General features: G+C 44.4%; 1 protein-coding gene across 2 annotated transcripts in view; it reads left to right on the plus strand.

Moving 5' to 3' along the window:
• The window catches only part of LOC147882611 (putative potassium transporter 12), a 137,617-nt gene that overhangs the window by 102,841 nt on the left and 12,603 nt on the right, over positions 1–22,173 (plus strand). For both annotated transcript variants that reach the window (XM_087400372.1, XM_087400373.1), the window contains one exon: positions 8,343–8,597. In XM_087400372.1, coding sequence (XP_087256498.1) covers positions 8,343–8,597 — 255 coding nt within the window. The remainder of the gene's footprint in view (positions 1–8,342; positions 8,598–22,173) is intronic.

Raw genomic sequence — 22,173 nt, forward strand, 5'->3', positions numbered from 1 at the left:
ACAAATATTTTGGGCATTCCTACCTAGCGCTTCATTAACATTGTCATCGTCTCGCAAGGATGTGCACACATGTGTAGTGGGCTACTTGGAGGACATCTTTATCATAAGAGATCTATTTTTTGTTACAACATGCTTGATGTTATTTTGGGGTCCTCTGCCCTAGGTAGTCCCCCTAAAATGATATGTATTAAGAATTTTTTGGTTTTCATTGAGTCTAAAGGTCCTTTGCCTTGGATAGTCCTCCTAAAAAGATGTATTGGTTTTCCTATGTTTTGGTGAGTGGCTTCCTAACATGTCCTGTTATGAAGCCAAGGGGGGATGTACTGTGGGAGCCATATGTATTGTCTTTGATAGGTCTCGTTATATCAAGCCTAGCCGAGTTCCAGGATGTTGGTGTATTCCTAGACCTATGAGTTGGTCATGTAGCCATGCTATAACATGAGCCTCTGAGCATGTTGAGTCTCAAGCCATGAGAGTGCTTGGATCAACCTCTGAACACGCTTAGACGTTAGCCTCTGAGTTACATGGGGTGCACAGTTTGATGACTGTCATTGTCATGTTCTGTTCTTGGTTCCATTCCAGTAGTCTCACCTTGCTTTCATGGGGGGGTGTTGGAATATGAAGCCAAAGTGGGTCTAAAATGAGTGTTCTAGGTGTGTTTTATAGTCTAGTGAGTCCTAAACATGCCACGTGTCATATTGGGAGTTATCTTATATACACTATGGCTTTCTAGAGTCTAGGGTCACACTATATAGTGTTGTACTTGTCTATTGTCTATCACATCAGTCAACATCAAGCTCTTTGGTATCATGTGAGTACTTGTCCATTGCTTTCATTTTCTTTCCTTTTCATTTCCATTATGCTTGTTATCTTTCCTTTCCATTCCTAGTGTTAGCTAGCTTGTTATCTTTCCTTTCCATTCCTACCACTATGATCTTTCAGTATGTGTACCGTGGGACACATGAATCTTCTTCTTCTTTTGGTGGAAAAGGAAGGTTGTGGGTGGGTGGGTGTGTGTGTGTGGGGAGGGGGAGTTGCTGGATTGGGATTGTTTGTTCAAATGTGCCTCCCTCCCTTCAAATGAATGTATGTGTACCGTGGGACACATGAATCTTCTTCTTCTCTTGGTGGAAAAGAAAGGTTGTGGGTGGGTGGGTGTGTGTGTGTGGGGAGGGGGAGTTGCTGGATTGGGATTGTTTTTTCAAATGTGCCTCCCTCCCTTTAAATGTATACTTGTAATTATCCGTCACCGCTTTAAATGGTGCTGCTTTGGCATTTGTTTGTACATACTTGCTGCCTCATTCTATTCACTCCTACTTAAGCATCTCTTCAATTCGCATCCACACTGTCCATGCCCTCCCTTCTTAGTCCATCTTGCTGCCTCATTCTATTCACTCCTGCTTAAGCATCTCTCCCACTTGCATCCACACTACCTATGCTCTCCGTTCTTAGTCCATCTCACAACTTGTTCGACAACTCCAATCCCGTAATTGGTTTCAACTTTCTATGTTCACTTTTCAAGTTCAATCTCTTTGGTAGTGTTTAGTTCCATGTATGATGTATCTATATCAATATCTATAGTCAATATTGTTCATGATGATTGATCATTACATTCTATGGACTATAGTCATTGATATTGTCCCTCTCCCTCTCTGTCTTGATGCTTGTCTATCTCACTCCTCCCTCCTCCTCCTCTAGGAAAACAAATAGTTTACAAAAGGGACATACCTAACGTACCTTAAAAATTTTCCCCATATGGCAATCTTACGTAGTTGTGCATCACCTTGTGTGGGGGTGTATTAGACACCTCTAATACCCTACATGGGGTGTATGGCATGATGTATTCAGATTTTGGTCTCCTAGGCCTTTTTTGGTCTTTTGCAGATGTTAATAAAATTCTCTCTCTCTCTCTCTCTCTCTCTCTCTCTCTCTCTCTCTCTCTCTTTTTCTTTCTCTCTCTCCAGTCACTTGCCCAAGGTAGTGGCCTTGGTCAACTCCTGCAGTCATGCCACATCAGCTCGGAGGTTCCAACTCCTACTCTTCAATACTATAGGTCAGGACAGCAAGTTAGAAATATAAAACAACTTCAATAACAATACCAAATTCAGCTCCAACAGCAGTGTCTTTCACAGCACCAACTCAGAAATAGATGACACAAAGGGCGGTGTGCCCTATGGCCCTCCATAGGGAGACAAGGGAGTGAGACTAGGGTTCCACATGGACAGACTACCTCCATTCCAGTACAGCATGGATGCTCCGTTCTCTCCCCTCCTATCACACGAGGTCAACCAAGTTATCCGTAAGGATCTACTACAGCTACACACATTCCGGATTTGGTTGGGCCCGAGTGATCTTCTAGTGAAGATGGGCTTCTACAGAGATCACTTCTTACATATCACAGCGGAGGGTTTCATTGATCCACCAGGATACACACAGATTCACCTACCCCACTCGTTGAGGATCTCTCTTGGTGGGCAGTTTCGGGTCTCTTTACACAGACTTCGTATCGAGAGCGGCAGAGCAGAGCGGTTAGAGGTGTCCTGTTTACTATGAGATCCGAGGGCGTTTCTACTGCCTCTTAAGAGAGAGTTATGGGGTTTTGATGCGTTTCCTCTCCTACCCAGACCAGCGGTGTTTAGATGGTTTTATTCATGAGGTGCTTAAACACCATGAGAGGATACTCCGAGCACGGAGACAGGAGCAGACTTCTTACGGAGTTCTTTCAGCTAGATTACATAGACCCCCATGAGATGAGACAGTTATGGGGTTTTGGCCCATTTCCTCTTCAGAGATAGTTATTGGGTTTTGGCCAGTTTCCTCTCCTACCCAGACCAGCGGTGTTTGGATGGTTTAATTCATGAGGTGCTTAGACACTGTGAGAGGATACTCGGAGCACGGAGACAGGAGCTGACTTCTTCCTCAACTGAGACCTCTCAGAGCTCTATCACGGAGTTCTTTCAGCCAAATCACATAGACCCCCACGAGACGAGACCTCAACATCACTGTGATCCGGAGCCTGTGACCTGACAGCTTAGACAGAGGGTTGACACACAGATCATACTTGGGGACATCCCCTCCGTGTTTAGGGTTGGAGCCCGACCGACGGGGGTCACAGTTACCTTGGTTAGACGCCTAGCTACGATCAGGAGACGTACCCGGACTGCATCCTTGAGGGGCCGACAATGCTCTATTGTTGACCTCATGCCTCCACTGCCTCATCCATCATGATGTCTTGATGATGATGATGATGATGATGATGATGCTAAGATTGATATATAGTTGACTATCGACATGACTATGTTGTAGTTAGGACTTAGTACTACCATTTTGCATTTTTTGCATTCTGCATTGGTGTGGATGCTCATTTAGTAGCTCCACTACCATAGCTCATTGTATCAGGTTTTTCACAGTCTCATAGACCCATCGGTCTTCCGAAGACTTTAATAAACTTTCTTTCTTTCTTTCTCTCTCTCTCTCTCTCTCTCTCTCTCTATATATATATATATATATATATATATATATATATATATATATATATATATATATATATATATATATAAAATACAGAACAATAAAATAGAGATAACAAACAATATGGCTAAAGGAAAGGAAGCCAGGAAGAAGGAAGAGAACCTCAAGAAAGAGGAGCAACAAAACAGCTCCTACTTGATGATCTGAACAGACGAAGCAACCGCAGGGGTTTTCAAGCTGACAGCACAGCAGTACAAATGGGAACGACAGTACAAAAGGGAACCACCATAGCATCTACCTTTTAACAGCCATGACCCCATCTTTAACCTGTACAGATTTAATTTCAGCCTCACCACTGATGTCACCATCTTTGCGGGTGATATCCCATGCTTCCCCAGAGTATACTTCTCTTTTGTCATCTGTACCCTCAGCCAGCCACCATTCCCATCCACTGCTGAACTCACCTTGCCAGCCCTGCATGAGTTCCCCCATCACACCCTACCTCATGCCGTTGTGTCCACATCTCCCCTCACTTAGTTCATTCAGCCATCCCCCATTCATATTAGCTCCATTTCCATCTCTTCAAGTGCATACAACCCCATTTGATGCCTGGCATGTTGGAGGTTCACCGCCTGCATACACGTGAGATGGAGCTGACTCGCTTAGCACAGGAGCAAGATTACACCATACATGAGTAGGCCCGTGTCATACAGAGTCTAGGACATGATATATTCTAGCTCCATAAGGAGATGGTGGCCTTAGCGATGGCCCCGTGTACTAGCGGTAGAGGCCCAGATAGCCACCATGCAGTCAACTATCATAGAGACATCCAGATGGGTGGACATTACGGAACGAGAGACCGCAAAGGACACCATTCTTGCCCACCATCTTGGAACAACAGTAGAGAGCCAATAAGGCTCTCAACATCATAGTTTGAAGATTCCTCGCACAACTACTAGACCCATTGATGATGCGACCTCTTTTGTGGCCGGTCCCAGAGCATGGGATTGAGATGGCACGTAGGGAGGGATCCCAACTGAGAGCAGCCCCTTGTTATTCACTTCGGCACGCATGCTCTCAACTTGCAGCGTCAAGTTGCCAATCAACCCTATGGAATCACCCAGAGATATCTATCAATGAGGATCTCACACCCTTGCAAGTGGAGAAGAGGTTACCTTGGTACAGCAACGGGACATGGTCCACAAAGGAGAGGAAGTGGGTAGTGATTTGCAATGGGCGACTCCTTATAGGCCCTCATCAGGCATCTGGCAACCCCTCTACTAGGGGAGCTGGGTCTATGAGACCGAGAACACCGAGAGATTGTCCTGCACTGTTTGGAACTACAATGATACCTTATTGTCAAAGCCAGAAAATTTCTCAGAGTCTTACACTAGAGAAGACATAGCATTTTGTACGAAGAGACTCTAAATCCCAGAGCACCCTTTACCTTGGTCTCTGGATACACATGGGTGACAACATATAGGGATGAGAAGACTCAAGAGGGAGACAAGTGGAGTACGAGGGTCACAAGGGATCCTAGCACTATACAGATCTTTTCACATTGGGACGATCTCTCATGCGAATACTCTACGTGATTTTCCATACTACTCACGTACATTGACTTTATACCACCTACAAGACCGAGCTTCTTTGATCACTTGCTCACTTCACAAGACTTCCCTTCACACCTTCACATATACCACTCGTTCCACCCGCCCACCGCCTCTTGTCTCTGTACCTTGTAATAGCATGTATGATTATGAGTGCAAGGCTCTTCACCGCCAAGTTAGATTCGAGACCAACCATAACTCTCCGAATGAGTCAAAGGAGATAGGGCAAGCATTGCCGTCTTGTCCGCAAGAGGAAGTAGGCTTTTGTTCGCCGGAACGAGAAGTTGATAGACATTTTGTTTACTCCAACGACTTCTCGCAGAGGTTCCTTGAGCGGCGAGCTCCCTTCCCTCTCACAGACACCTAGACATGATACTCATATATGCACACATTGTATGACATTCCCCACCAACCACTCTTCGCCGCCAACTCAGAATCGAGACTAAGCATAACCCTCCGAGTGAGTCAGAGGCGATGCGCAAGTATTTGCCGTCTTGTCTCCAGGAAGAAGCATGCTTTCATCTGTCGGAACAAGGTTTTGATAAACATTTTGTTTAGTAACAACTCCAGCGACTTTGGCGGAGTTCCTTGAGCAGTGAGCTCTGTCACCTCTCACAGACTCCTAGACATGGTACTCATATGCACACACATTGTATGGCATTCCCCATTGACCTCTTGGACTTGCCCCATCCTACCTATCACAATGGACGTGAATTTATGGGAATTTTGATTTGCGACTCTCGTAATTTACACGGGTGACTACCTTGGGCCTCTAGGACATGGAAGTCTGGTTACACGTGGGACTTGGGGGATTGAAATTCTTAGCGGGCCCTTGGAAATTGTGAATGTGTAGGTCCATTACTAGGCAATTAATTCCTAGGACCAGTGTGTGCAATAGAGGGGCAAAAGAGTGGTGCAATTAAAAAGTGCTATTTTTGGCATGGGACTCTAAAATCAGCACAAGACACCTGTTTGGCATGCAGGAGGCCAAAAAGCTAGAAGAAAAGTCGAAATTTTGGACCATAGAAGATCAGGGAGAGGGAAGTCACAGCCTGGGAAAGTGTTCCAGGGCTATTCCATCACATCGCCTTGCTGGTTTTTGACTGCCAGGGCAGTCTGTGGGCTGTTGGTGGGCTACCAAGGCTGCTAGAAGCTCCAAAACGATTTTGTGCCAAGAGCCATTTTTGCTGCTTTCCAGGTTACAGACAGGCTGCAAGAAGCAAGACGATTTGATTTCTGGATGATTTCTGTCAGCTGCTGCTGATTTTGAGCCTTTTCCAAGTGGGGCGACGTGTTCTATGTTGCTTTCAGGCTGTTCCTGGGTTGAATCATCAGTTCCTTGCTGGATTTAGGGTTTTCCAGACTAGACGACCTATTTTTTGAGGGTTCCTGGCAGAGGAAGGCTGGTTTTTTCCGCAGTCAGATGGGCAACCGGAGGAGGCTAATTCCACAGTATTGGATTTGCTTAAATGTTATGTTTCCGAGCACCAATCACAGTGGGAGAAATTTCTATATTCGGTTGAGTATGCATACAATAATGCGGTACATTCTTCTACAAGTAAAGCTCCATTTGAGATAGTGGAAGGCAGCCGTAAGATTCCACCCATCTTGCAGACAAAAGACAAATTTCTGAGGCTGATAAGTATGTGGAAAGCTTAGATGTAGCTTATCAGAAGGTGAAGCAAGCACTTCAACGGGCAATTTGCGGCTGAGTGGCAGCTTGACCAGTACTACGAGGGCAGGCTTGTGTCAAGTCTTCTATCTATCTGCAACAAAGACATTGCTTTAGAAATCCTGAAAACTTCAAACCTCTGACAAGCTCACCCCTGTCCAACGTCTTAAAGAGGCTTTCCTCTGGAGGGACTCAACATACCTTGCGATCCGTGAGCCGAGGAACCCTATCATATGTAGAATCGAAGCTACTATAGGTGGACACTCTATCATTGCTCCGAAATAGGAGCGAGATGATACTTGTTCAGGAGCCCATAGAAATGAAATGTCATTGGAAAATGTGGCACATGGTGTAATGAATCCATCTTGTCAACCGTGAAGTCATGATACTACGGTCTGAAAACACCAGATGCGAGCCAAGGAGAAACCGGTGTCTTAGGCAGGAGCAAAACCAGTGCGTGATTGTGCATTGCAAGCGGAGGAGAGGTGAATGCGGAAGGGGTTGGGGAAGCTTGCGGCAGCATCGGGGGGGGGGGGGGGGGGGAACATGCAAGGACAAGGAGGAGGGACGAGCTAGCAAGGTGGAGCGCCAAGGGTGCAGCATGTTTTGAGGGTTATTTATGTATGTGATTTTCTATTGGTTAGTCATGATGCCTACCACTTCATGTGATATCAATTGAATTCGTCCATATTTTCCATGCTTTTGGATCTGTTGCATTTGCGTGGTTTTTAATGTTTTTAATAAAATTTAAGATCTCTTTAACTTATCCTGCTGTGAGTCTCCTTCTAATTTGTGAGTTCATCTTCATCTTAGCCATTTTGGGCACATGCCTTATATGGTTAGCTTTGTATTTCATTTCAGATATGAAGATCTTAGGAAATATATTGGTAAAAGTTTACACATGCACCTTATGGACATACATTGTAATGCTTTTGCATTATAATTTATGGTATAAATGTTCCAGTCCAAAAATTTAAGACTACAATAGTAAATGTCATGAAAACCGCTATTGGGAGATGGTTGTGATGTCATCGGTTTTGCTCTCTTGAATCAGAAGTTCCCCAACTTATCAACGATTCATCATCGGAATTGATGTTATTCTCCTACAGATATAGGAGATTGATTGGGTCTCCCTGATCAGGATGGAATTGCTAGAGAACCAACATAACGCCCCCCCCTCCCCCCCACACCCCTTTTCCGCCCCTGCTATTGGAAGATGGTTGTGATGTCATTGGTTTTGCTCTCTTGAATCAGAAGGTCCCCAACTTGTCAACAATTCCTCATCGGTATTGATGTTATTCTCCTACAGATTTAGGAGGTTGCATGGGTTTCTCTGATCAGGATGGAACTGCTAGAGAACCATCAAAACGATCCCCCCCGCCCCCGCCCCCTTCCCCTGCTTCCTCTTCCCCTTTTTCCCATGGGTTTCCATTGTGGACCATTTGAAATTTTGCTTGAAAGAGATCTGACAAGGCCATTGAAAGCTAGCTGTAGCTCTCATTTGGCTGCTTAAAGTTTTCTTTTCAGTGGTTATCAGTTCTGTTCAATTGGTTGGTTCTTACAATCCTTGATTTTTTTTTTTGATGCAGGAATACTTTTCTGGCCGATGCTGGTGATTGCAACATTAGCTGCAACTATAGCTAGCCAGGCAATGATCTCTGCTACATTTTCTGTGGTGAAAATGGCTCTTGCAATCAATGCATTCCCACGTGTGAAGGTCATACACACATCAAAGCGGTTTGTGGGACAGATTTATGTCCCAGTAATAAATTGGTTCTTGATGATCGTATGCTTGATCATAGTTGCATGCTTCCGAAGTACGAATCAACTTGGAAATGCTTATGGTGAGATTTGAAGGCATTGGCTTTATCGAAAGATGTAAAGAGAGTTAACAAATTGAATTGTTCACAATGTTCAGAGACTATATGGCTTAGATGTTAAAAATTAGCTGTTGGTTGTGTTAGTCATGCTAGATGGTCTTCTGCAAACTTTAAGCTATTTGATTCGATTGTTCTTAGTACAGTCTATGCCATATCATAACAAGTTTTTCACTTGTGTTAGTCATGCTCGATAGTCTTCTGCACACTTTAAGCTATTTGATTCGATTGTTCTTAGTGCAGTCTATCCCATACATATCATAACAAGTTTTCCAAGGCTCCCCTATTGCTAATCATCCTTTCTTCTAGGAGAAATTAATTTTAGAGTATGTTCTGCTAAAGCCCGTTGTGATAAAAGTTTTTCACGTAGCATGGGCTTGACCTCAGCACCCTCTGTCAAGCTCAAGGAGGATTACCCTTATTGCATACTTCCTTGACTCTTATCACTCTAGTTTCCAACTTCACCTATTGGTGCAGCTTCAACATTGGTAAGGGAGAACCTAGTAGGGAGAGGATTTACATGGGATGCAAGTACATCACATCTCACATGAAGTCACATGAGGGTCGACTCTAGTACGCCAGTCTACAAGCATTGCAATGCATTCGCTTTGTCACTTCAAAGTGAGCTCCACCAGCCACTCCTCTTTGCTTTTTGTTTTGCACATCCATCGATTTATTGTTTGTGGCTACTTCCAGTTCTATGCTCTCCATGTAGTCTCTCCAGTTCTATGCTCTCCATGTCCCCTCACCCCCTTTTTCTTTTACTTCCAACATTCTTGTACTCTGTTTCCCAATTCTACTTTCGTGCCTCCTTGAAAGACCTCCAATTCTAGTTCCCTCGACCTCCTCACTCTCTTACTTCTTTTGTCGCCTATGTCGGACATTTTGTTATCCACATTGGCATGTTTTAGTTTTGTTTTTGTGTTTGTTCCATTATTTGTAATGCTTTCTTTTTCGATTCATACATGTCCAGTTTGCATTGAGCTTTTTCAGCCTTTAGAGTGTGTAGGATGGCAGTTGGTCTTTCATAGTAGTCCGTAGAGGCAAGAAGTGCTTAAAAAAGAAGAAAACTAATGGCATATCAAGTGTGTGGGTTTACGAGTCTAATTGTGCTTGAAGACAAAAAAATACTTTGGGATACTATATAGCCTATGGTACTAAGTTGGTAGGCATTAGTGACATGTGTTTTGTCTAGAGGTTACTAAATTGTGCTTTAAGAGAAAAAAAAGACTCTGGGATACTATAGCTTATGGTACTAAGTTGATAGGCATTAGTGACGCGTATTTTGTCTAGAGGTGACTAACATGAGTATTGAGGCAAGTGTTTATACTATGGTCTACCCCACCGTTGGGCATTGATGATGTTGGTGGGGATGCCATAGTAGCTAGTCCTTGCTACCGTTATGGAGTTTATGGTTTTCAATCTTATGAGTGACTGGCATGAGATTAAAGCTGTACTATGTGTTGTGTTTTTAAAGGTTTGGGCATATTCTTAGATCCGTCTAGAAATATGTTCCCGCCGTATTGGTGAAAGATGCCAATATCACCTTTTGAAAAATTTGTCCATTTTGTGGCTGCTGATAGGATTTATTCTTTCTATTATAACTGTTGCTTAGCCCTATTAACTAGATTGTCTAATCATTTTTAACTTAGAAATGCTCTTTTGAGAGAGACTAAAATTCACGAGCAGTTGTAGTTTCAATGAAGAGAATATGGACTACTTTTTACCTCTTTCATGCCTTTCACCTTCGGATGCTGACATAAACTCATTACGAAGACCTTTGTATAAATGGATGCTAAAGTATGTGTGGGTGTTGGATAAGTATGTGTGGGAGCGTATGTTTATATTGTGGTCTACACCGTCGTTGGACGTGATGACATTGGTGGGGATATCATCATAGTAGCTAGTCCCTGTTATGTGTGATTGAGTTTATGGTTTTCAATCTTGTGAGTGACTGCTATGAGATTGAAGCTTCCCTATGTGTTGTGTTTTCAGCGGAAAAGTTTGGGCATGTTCCTGGATTCATCTAGATATAAGTATGTTCCATCCTATAACTTCTTGCTTCTAGACTTTCTCCATTCATAATGGGAACTAGAATGCTATCTCAAAAGAGTCACGGTGCCTTTGTCCCTTTGTGATGATTCCATCCAAGGAGAGGATGACGGCACCACATTGAAAAATCACCAAATACTCTCATCTGTGGAGTTGCAACAACAGAGACACCTAAGTATCCTCTGAAATACATGGCGGCCAATGCTTTCTCTAAGAGCATTTGGTTAGTCTTAGTGAAAGCATCTATTATATTTCCATGGCCTTGGCCTTTACATCTTCTTATGGCATTAACTTCCTTTGCGCCCTTGCTTTACTTCCTCCAAATTCACATCTGCGTCCGTGCCCTATGAATGCTCTTTTTTTAATGTTGACAAGATGTTTCTTTCTTTGAGGTGTGCATTTATGGCCTAGAAGTTTGACCAATTTGATTTGCTTATTGGGTAGTGTATTCATTAATGTAGACTATTTCACTTAATCTAAACGTTGTACGGATATGATGCATTACTTGGTAGTCCTCTTCGCCTAAGATTGTCACATCTCTATCTCTCCAATAGTTTCTACTTGAATGTTGGTGCACACTAAAGATATCATAAAGAGCATCATTACTTTAGTGGTATCATCCTGGATTTCAACCGATGCAAATCGAGTTTGGTCTATGACACAATTTCCGTGATGGTGGAGAAAACGGTTGAAGCAAATCTGGAGCTGCAAACTCCCTCTTCGTCAGTAGGTTTTCTTTTGGAGAGTTATTCTTGGGTTCTTTGAGTTGGACAGATATTGGCGTGCAGACATATTGCTCTTGTTGTTTGTCGATCCTTGCGGGAATCTATGCCTCATTTATTTTGGCATTGCCTAGACACTCATGCTTCAGCAATGAGTTACAGCTCGTTTTCCTATAACAACCTTTGGCAAGCTGCTCTGGATCTTTGGTCTTCATCTTGTGAGGTAGGGATTTGATCTTTTCTTCTTTTGGGTTCGTTATTGGGTACTATGGACTCTTTGGAAGGATCGTAATCACAGAGTCTTTGGTGACCCCTCCTTGTCTAAATATCATTTCTTTGGTGCTTCTCTACGGCGGTCTTTCTTTGATTGTGAGTGCACACGAGATCTGGATTGCCCTGCTTTCCTATCCTACAATGAAATCTTAACCTTTGGTCCCCTCCTTTTCTTAGGGGACAATTTAGTGTAATATAATATACATGGTGTTCTTTTAAAAAAAAGCATGTGGATTTTCTTTTTAGACTCATTACGGGTCTTCGTGCTTGTTTTCTCGGGATTTCATTTGGCAGGTAGTTTTGTTGTTTGGCAGACATGTTGCTATGCCAGACTATGATAACTTCTCTCCTGGTGTCGCTATTGGGTTCTCCGGTCATCGTTTCATTTGACTGTATGAGCACTCTTTCGTGGATGATCTTCTTTGTATTGGTCTCTCTCCAAGATTCTTTTTCTTTTGGAGACCTTTTCCTGGCCCAGCTAGATGCCTTTTATTACTGTTTCTAGTTTTCAATAGTACTTGTTCCATTTTGGACAGCTATCAATGTATATTCTTCTAACTGAAATATCTGTTTTAACCAAAAAGAGAGAGAGAGTGTGTGTGTGTTTTTTTTTCTTTTGGGGGGGGAGGGGGGGGACACTTTGTATGTGATGGATTCTCGTTCCCCTCCCACAAACTATTATGCAATGCATTATTTCATATTTGTTCATATCCAAGCATATAGACCCTTCTATATCATTCTCGTGAGCCTGAATATTTTAATTTAAGAACTTTGGAATGAAATTCTGCCTCAATCTAGAGTGCTTCAAAATCAGTGATTCATCAAGTGTTGTATCAGGCCTTTTTGACATAAGGTCTGGTCTATTTCTCTCAAGATATATTGAATTTTGAAAAGTGTGGTAACTTCATTGAAGTCATTTTGATGTGGAGCCATACTTTATGGACATAGTCACAAGCACTTGGACAAGAGTCTCCATTGTTATGCAATGCCATTGGCTCAGGTTCGTTGAGGTTAAAGGTGAGATCATCGTCGATAGAGTATAGTTTAGAAGGTAGGTATCCCAGATTTGAATATTTGTACTTTGAACTTTTTGCTAGACCGTTGAGGTTTTTATAGGACGATTTGAGTGTTCCGGCGGTTGGTGGAGACTAGATGCTTCTGCTTGCAAGCTAAGGGTACCTGCCAATTATTTGAGTATTGTTGAGTATTTACTGATGCTCTTGCAAGCTTCGACTACTCCATCAAGCACTTAATTGTGGTTGTGAGTTTTAATTTAACATTTGGTATTAGTGCCAAACACACTAATCTTTGGTTAGTAGCTTGGACGTGGCAGAGACATAAACAAGAATCAAGAAATTCTGCGATTTGAATTTTCAAGCTTGTTCACTCAGCATCACGCTGTTTCTTCATGAAACTAGGTTGTTGGTCTAAATCTCTAGGACACTAAAGCGATCAGCAAACGATGACAACATGGAGAAAGTTCTTTTGTCTAATTAATTTTATGGTTGCTATTATCAATAGGCAGGGTTGAGCTCACAAGTGCTGATCTTGTATGTGGATTCTATTATAAAACATGGAGGTACTATTATAAAAATATTACATGATTGAAAAGCAACAAGTGACGAAAACAAAGTCATGAAACTTGGCATGCAAAAAAGAAGAATACCGCAAACATTTATTGCAGGCCTTCACTGCACTGCAGCCTCCTTGGCAGCTTGTTGACTAAGGATGTTGACGAGATGCAGGTGCGTACATGTGTGTTTAGGATTCCAATCCTATAGTCTCTCATCCTCAAATCTATCCACATAGACTGTCCTCTTGTGAGCTCACCTTGATTAAACACCTCTAGGGTTAAGGCTTTGGCTACTAAAATGTACACTCTCGCTCTTGCCCAGAGTTGGAGACCATACTCCCAGACCTCTCTTTGAGAGGAGACGACACAATCGTCTGAGCTCACAAGTGCTGATCTTGTATGTGGATTCTATTATAAAACATGGAGGTACTATTATAAAAATATTACATGCTTGAAAAGCAACAAGTGACGAAAACAAAGTCATGAAACTTGGCATGCAAAAAAGAAGAATACCGCAAACATTTATTGCAGGCCTTCACTGCACTGCAGCCTCCTTGGCAGCTTGTTGACTAAGGATGTTGACGAGATGCAGGTGCGTACATGTGTGTTTAGGATTCCAATCCTATAGTCTCTCATCCTCAAATCTATCCACATAGACTGTCCTCCTGTGAGCTCACCTTGATTAAACACCTCTAGGGTTAAGGCTTTGGCTACTAAAATGTACACTCTCGCTCTTGCCCAGAGTTGGAGACCATACTCCCAGACCTCTCTTTGAGAGGAGACGACACAATCGTCTGATAATCTGAAACTGAAACATGTGCTATTGTATTAGAAGAATGTCGAGTGACTGTCCCACCAAGGCCCGATGTGCAATTCCCATCGAAGTACCAACAATTGGGGCTTTGACGTGCACGATTGTGTAGGCTATGTACGTTCCAACTCACAAAGGTCCAACTCATGGGAGGGCGGGGGGTTGTTAAACAAGGCCTATGAGTGGAAGCCTATGTGACAATCTTGGATTTTGGGGACTTTGGTGGGGTTTGGACGGCAAGTAGTCTTTGTCTGTACAATGGCGTGCCAAAGGCAAGTCAATGTCCACCTCTAGGGCCAATTACATCAAGAAGGATGTCTCCATACCTACCCTGCTGGGGCACTAGTTCATGGGCTAATGTGTAACCTGTTGGAGCTGCTCATTAGGCCCCAATCAAATCACACCATAGGCTGACCCTAAGCCTCATGTTTCTCTCAAAAAATCGAGTTGAAAGATGGTGGTATGACCATGGGTGATTCCAAGCTCCTTCCCCTCTCCCAACCACCTTTCCATCATTTGGAACATTTTATCCCGCATCCTAAAGTCAAAGACGAGGGGGGTTCACTGCTCCTCCTGTGGCTACGAAATTAAAGCCCTAGAATGAACGGGAAGTGTTCCCACAATCTAATAATAAGCCCTTTGTGAGGTTACAAGATCAGCACTGACATCTCCAGTGCAATGGGCCAATTATCTAGGATGTCGAGGTAGTTTCAGATCTCCAACCGCTAGAACTCTCTCGAGAGGTTCTTCCCTAGACGAGGCTTTGGGCCTATTGACGAGAGAAAATAGGGGGAGTCTCATTGCCCTACGAGAGCCATGCCCATTTTCCTCATCTCAGTTCCCAACCCTAGGGTGGTCACTATGAGTTGGGACAAGAGAGGAGGGGGGAGGAGGGAGCTGTTTTGAGGGAGGGAGGGGGAAGGGAGGAAGGAATAACTGGAGGGTGAGTGGTAAGTGTGATCACCGGCAACACTAAGAGTATGATGGGAAGCGACGGAGAGAGTATGATGGGAAGCGACGGAGAGGGCTAGGGGGGGGTGATGGGAGGAGAAGAAGAGAGTGTGGGGTGGAGGGGGTTTGGAGGTGGGTGGGGTTGGAGGGGTGGCAAGGATGATGGTAACAAGGGAAACACAGGGAGATGCCTATTTTACATATGACCCTAGGGGAGTCCTGGGTGAGTTGAGAACCATGTTCTGAGGGAAGAGGATCTACAGGAAGATCAAAGACCTATCTGCATGCTCCTCTTGGGTGGCAGGGGGGCTAGTGGAAGCCTTTTGATCATTTGCTCTCCCAAAGATGGTGACCTTTGGGACGTGCTGTCACCCTCTAGTGCCAAGGTTGCATGAATCCAATCTCAAACCTGACTCTGAGTGGACGTGATGCCCAACGTTGCCCTGAGAGCTCCTCTGTCAAGACGAAAAAAATCACCGACTATTTTGTCCCTTTTAACAAACAAAAATACTGCCTGCTATTGCGACAAGAGGGGGAAGGAGGAAGAAAGAAAGAAAGAAAGAAAGTCTATTAACATCCATGGGAGACCAAAAGGTCTATGGGACAGCAAGAAACCCTCTAGTACATCTGCTTGAGGGAGGGTGCATGGCAGCTCCCAAGGAGTGCAAAAGCAACCCACATTATTTTAGGGTACCTACATAATAGTCTGAAAGAGTAAACAGCCATACATCAGTTTAAGACTGAGAGTCTTTTGGCTTTGATTTAAACTCTCTGATTAGAGCTATGCCTTTCACGGTAAACTACCCATTTTCCATCCTTTCTGGCAGCCTTGACTTTAGCTAATTCAGTTGCCTTATTCTCTAGTTGAGCGTGTGTAAGCTCCTGTACTATCCATACTTTGGTACCCTTCAGCTTGTAAGATTGTCGAAGGAGCTTGATCGACATATCTTTTGACTTCAAAGTAAGGATTGCATGACCTTTATAGTGCATAATAGAAGTTGGCCTGGAGTCGTCATCATCCTACTCATCATCATTTACCCATTCAATGTTGGGCAAGCTTGCTTTGATCTTTGTCAATATTTCACAATATGTGTCCTCCTCTTTGTACCAATCTTCTTGGAGCCCCCCTATTCTAATCAAAAAGAGACATAGAAGCCATGGGGTCCGCAAAAGCCAATGGTAGGAGGAATTCCTGACATACTGGGTCATGTTCAAACCCAGAAGAACGAGAATTGCTGCTATCATGGGGCAAAGTCATAGACCACCAGCAAGCGTTGATTTTATTTGATCCAGGGGCTACAGATAATTTCATATCAGAAGACCTAGCCCTGAGACTAGGAATAAAGACGGAGGAGTTGGGCAGGGCTTTGGATGCTGATTAGATGTTCTGTGGAAACCTTGTGCCAGTCACTCCCTTGATAGGGAAGCTCCGTCTTCATGTACAGAGTTATGTGGATCAGGAAGACTTCTTCATTTCTCTACTGAAACATCGATTGGGTATGCCTTGGTTTCACCGCAAGGCAGTGAAGTTGACCCTTCTTGAAAGAGTGCTGGAGTTTGTACATAGGGGTAAAGTATATCGTGTGGTTGCTAGGAATAGAGGAGAAACTAGCCGAGTCCGGAAAAGAAACCGAGACCAAAGGCGAGAGACTAAGTATGGCGACGCTCAACGGCCATAGAGGAAAGGAGATCACGAGGGCGAAGGGAGGTCATAGGGGTGAATAAGGAATTAGAAGTGGAGGGAAGGAAAAGGGAGACTATGACACAAGGGTTTCGAAAGGGAGAGTGGGAAGAGAAGCAAGTACATGATAGGAAGAGGAATGTTGAGATGTAGACATCAAGGAAAGTGAACCATACTTTATTGGAAAGGAGGGATGAGAGGGAAATATCAAAATACTAGCTAGGTGGCTTTACAAGATTGAGCGTGTCCCATCAAGGAATTGCCCCTTCCTTTTATAGCCAAAAGAGGGGGTCTCTCCACATTAATGTATCCTCCCACATGCATGGTGTGTGTGGAAAAGTCTCCCATGTGGGCTAGGTGGGTACGCACTCTCAATTGTATGCGACAACCCTTTGCCTCAATTTTTCGCATAAATCAAGTCCCTTATCTCAAGTCTATGATACTTCCTAGGTCTCTTCCAATTTTATAATAGGTTCAAACCTCTAGGAGGACAAGTGGAGGCTTGGCACAAGGAATCTTGCCACCTCGTCCTACTTTCCCCATTATTTAACTAGCTCTCTTTGTCCTTCTATACCTCCCCCACATGGGCCTATCCCATATGGAGGGAATAACTCAATATAATAATCATCTCCACCCATTTTATATTGCTTCTCCCTTGGACTTTGAGCCTTATCTCAATTATTGCATCCTAGGTGGAGGGGTGGCACATGGAGGAGCCATGCCACCTTGCATTTTATAATATTACTATTATGGATTATGTACAACACACCTTATGGGTCCTCTTACATGGAAGGGTGGCACATGGTCATGCCTTGCCACCTCAACCTTGGGCCCTATGCACACCATATTTGATTATACTATTGCCACATATACAAACACACATACATATTAATGCCTTTTTCCTTAGACAATTTTATCCATAACAGTTCCCCCCCCCCAGGCAGGGAATGCACCGCATTTCCATGCCTGGGACCATCACGCACAAAGAAAGGCTTGAGGTAGCGCTTGTTGATCACCTTCTTGCCATATGGTTCATGCAGCTCCTGAACTTGTACAGACCCATTGCTACGTTCTTTGATGACTTTGTATGGACCAGCCCACAGTGGCAGAAACTTCTTATCCATTTGGTGGTCCAATCTGTTATCAAAGCATAGCACAACATCCCCCTCAGCAAAGTGTCTTACCCATCCCTTGCGAATCTTAGCATCCAATCGGGCCTTTTGTCGATTCTTTTGGATCTCTGTTTGATGTAGTACAAGGCGTCAGGTCTCATCTAACTTCTCAAGTTGTACCAATCTGGCCTCTACATGTTCATCTTCTGTCATCCTCTGTTCTTGCGCCAATCTCAAGGCTGGAATCTCTATCTCAAGTGGTAAAACTGCCTCAGTACCATACACCAACTCAAAAGGGGTGTGACCTGTAGATGTTTTATGAGTGATGTTGTAAGCCCACACTGCTTCAGTGACCTTCTGATCCCATTGGCTCCTATTCCCTGCGGCCATTTTTCCTATGGTTTTACAGAGGAGGCCATTGGTCCGCTCTGTTTGACCCATGGATGCTGGATAATAGATGCTAGAAGTGTGATGATCAATGCCCATGCGATCCATGAGTAACTCCACTGCTTCATTTAAGAATGGACTCCCATGGTCAGAGACTATCTCCATGGGTGTCCCAAACCTTGTGCAGATACGTTCAAATATGAAACTTGAAACTGCCTTGCCATTTGCAGCAGAGAGAGCGATAGCTTCAGCCCACTTAGTGACATACTGAGTGGCTACCAAAAGATACTTCTTTTTGCGGGCAGTCATGGGCAAGGGACCGACAAAATCTATTCCCCACTTCTGAAACGGATGGATGGACATCACTGGGTGATGTTGCCCGGGACGCAAATTCTTCCTACCAAAGAATTGACATGGTTCACAGGTTTTGCAATACAAAGTGACATCCTTGAATAATGTCGGCCAATAGTATCCAGCATGTAAAATCTTCTTAGCTGTATAGTCACTGGCATAGTGGCCTCCACAAAACCCATCATGATAATGCTTCAATACCTTAGGCACTTCATCTGCATCAATGGCTCGTCTGAGTACCCCATCCATGCCTTGACGGTACAACACCCCATCAAGGAGGGTGTAGCGCCTACTATCTCTGCGTATCTTCTTTCTCTCATAGCTTGTACTTTCTGAAGGAAAGGAGAAAGCGGTCAAAAACTTATATATACCACCATACCAAGGATCCCCAACTTCTATGGCTGCTACCAGGGTTACATCAAGGCACTCCTCTAAATCAATCAAAGCATTCTTCAAGTTGGAACAACCCCCTTTTACAATTTTGAAAGAAAAATCATATTCTTGTAGAATTGCCAACCATTTGGCCAACCGGCCCATGGGATTTGGTGATTGAAGAACCTGCTTTGCAAGACCAGTGTCAGTGAGTATAAAGAAGGACCTTCCAGCCACATAATGCTTAAATTTGTCAATGCAAAACACCAAAGACAAGGCATGCTTGTCGGCCTCTGAATAGCGTCGCTCAGTGTCGAGCAATTGTCGAGAAGCAAATCGAACGGGATACATGAACCGATCCTCCCCTTGCTGGAGAAGAATACCTGCCAGAGTGTGCTCACCAAACCCAGGATTGATATAGAAGGTCTTTGACCAGTCTGGATTGCGCAGAATGGGTTCTGAAGCCAGAGCATTCTTGATTTGTGCAAACCCATGATCACAATCCTCATTCCAAGAGAAATCAACCCCATCTTTTAATAGCATAGTCATGGGCCGTGTCAAAGCAGCATACTGATCAATGAAGCGGCGATAGTATCCTGCTAGATTGACAAATGAGCGTACCTGACGTTTGGTTGTAGTAGGTGGGGAGAGCTTGAGGATGGCTTCTACCTTCTCGGGGTCAGGCTTGATGCCCTCGGATGAGACAACATGTCCCAATAACCTCCCTTGAGTGGCTCCAATGGTGCATTTCTCAGGGTTGAGACTGCCATTTGCATCATTGACCCTTTGGAAGGCCAATCTAACCTTCATGATGTGCTCCTTACGTGATGAGAATATACAGAAATCATCTAAAAACACCTCCAAGAAATCCCCCAAATAAGGAGCAAACACCATCTGCATGAATCTTTGAAAGGTGGCAGGAGCATTGGTGAGGCCAAATGGCATTACTTTGAATGCAAATGTCCCCCAGGGTGTGGCAAATGTGGTTTTAAGCACATCTTCCTCGGCAATTCTGATTTGATAAAACCCAGAGTAACCATCACAGAAAGTATACATCTCATGTCCACTTACCTTCTCAAGAATGAGGTCTTGAAAGGGTAGAGGATGATGATCTCTCTTGGTGGCAGCATTGAGCTTCTTATAGTCGATGCAGACCCGCCACTTGTTGTTTTTCTTTGGGATGACTACCACTGGTGAAACCCATTCAGTATTGTGAACCGGAACAATAAACCCAGCCTCTACAAGCTTCTGCAACTCTGATCGCAAAGCGTCGGTCTGTAGGGGCCCTAATCTCCGATACTTCTGAGCCACAGGCTTTGCATCAGGCTTCAGCTCTATCTTGTGCTCTATGGCAGTCACATGGCGAAGGTGGTGGTAGCTAGTTGCAAAGAGGTCAGGGAAATCTTTGAACATTTCAAGAAACTCATCTTTCTCACCTGGAGTGAGGTCTGGAGAAAGCATTGATTCGAGCTGTTGAGGACTAGCTGTTATCTTTTCTGCAGGTGGCAGGGTCGGAGACACCCCCATCATGTAAACTTCCTCCTCTGTGAATTCCTCCCCCCCGTCTGATTCTTCCATGGACTCAGACACTGAAGATGAGAGAGTATCACTGTCATGCTCCTCTTCTTCTTCCGGTTCCATAGCACCAGGTTGCACAGGGATTTTCTCCTTGGAAGCACCAAAAGACATGTGTCCTGTCTTCCAATAGCTGACTGCATCACTTTTTCTCAACCATGGTCTCCCGAGTATGGCAGGGTAACTTCTGCCTGCATCTTCAATGTCCACTACATAGAAATTGACAGTGGTGGTCAGCCCGTTGACAGTGATGGGCAAATCCTCAATGACTCCCATGGTGGCGAGTCGTCGACCATCTGCTACCTTGATTCGAGTGGAGGAACGCCTTGTACATTTCAAATTCAATTTCTTCATGATGCGGGGCACCATGATATTACATGCAGCTCCCCCATCAACACACACATTTTTGACACGGCAATTATCTATGATGACATCTACTGTGTGTGGGTGCCGATCAATTTCTTCAGAGATAGAAGATACCTCTCGTACCTTTCCCTTTTTCTTACTCTTCCTTGTTGAGAGACCTTGCTGCAGCTCACGTCTCACCTTAGGACTTAATGCTATTAGTTGAGGGAGTGTGATGCTCAAAGAACGATGAGCAAGGTCTTGAACGACCGAATAGTCCTCTTGCCCTGAGCCGATGGGAAAATCCGAGGGTGACCACTTACTCCAACGAGATCTTTTAGTCTTCTCTGTTGGTGGGTCTGCCATCTCAGCATCTGAGGGCTCTGAGAAGGACACCTTCTTCCTAGGGCGGCCCGGTCCACGGTTTAGAGAGGGGTCCGAGGTAGCACGAGTTCTTTTCCTGAGATCAAGGATCTCCACATCAGAATCCTCAGTGCCCGACTCACTTAGAAGATTCACCCTTGGAATATTGGGGCATTCTGTGCGATAATGACCCTTCTGGTGGCATTCGTAGCATACAATATTAGCACGATCTCTTGGAGGGCGGTTGGCTTGATTTCTGATGCCCACCATCTCAAGCCGAAGATCATTCAGGGCCTTGGCTAGGTCATTGACTCCAGGTTCTGTTGCAGGGGGGGCCTCTTTAGTTGGAGGGGCCACAGGAGTAGAGAGGAGGGGAGCTCGTGGGCGAGGCTGGGGAAATCTTCGAGGCGGAGGATGAGGATATCCACCTTGTTGAGGGTAAACATCTAAGGGAGGACCATACATCTGGGGTGGAGGCGGTGGATACATCCCTGAGGGGTGGGGGTATGCCCCTGAGTTAGACCCCCCAGGTGGTTGTTGCAGGAATGGAGGGGGATGCGGAGGGACAATCGTCTTCTTTGAAGCGGGGTCAGACTGAACTTTGTCAAACTTTTGAGCAATCTCATGTGCTAGCACCATAGTTTCTGGATTCTCCCATTTAAGCTTGAGGCGGAATTCATCACTCGCTCCTGCTACAAGGTAGCCCAGCACATGCTGAGTCATTCGAGCTCGAAATCCGGCATTGTCCTCCTGTGTGGCAATCAAACGGTCCAGGAGCACGGCCGCTCGATCCACATATCGACGCGCCGTCTCACCTTCTGACTGCTTCAAATTTGCCACCTGTAGGTACACATTCTCCGGCTCCTCTTCTTTGCCGAAATACTCAATCATTGCTGCTGTCAACCTTGGCCAGCTTTGGCGAACATCTTCGGTTTGCTTCTCATACCACACTTGAGCCAAACCTTCTAGAAATGT

The sequence above is a fragment of the Dipteris shenzhenensis genome, chromosome 29 (genome assembly GCF_047967505.1).
Source record: "Dipteris shenzhenensis isolate YYH24624 ecotype China chromosome 29, Dip_SZ_1.0, whole genome shotgun sequence".
Classification (NCBI taxonomy): domain Eukaryota; kingdom Viridiplantae; phylum Streptophyta; class Polypodiopsida; order Gleicheniales; family Dipteridaceae; genus Dipteris; species Dipteris shenzhenensis.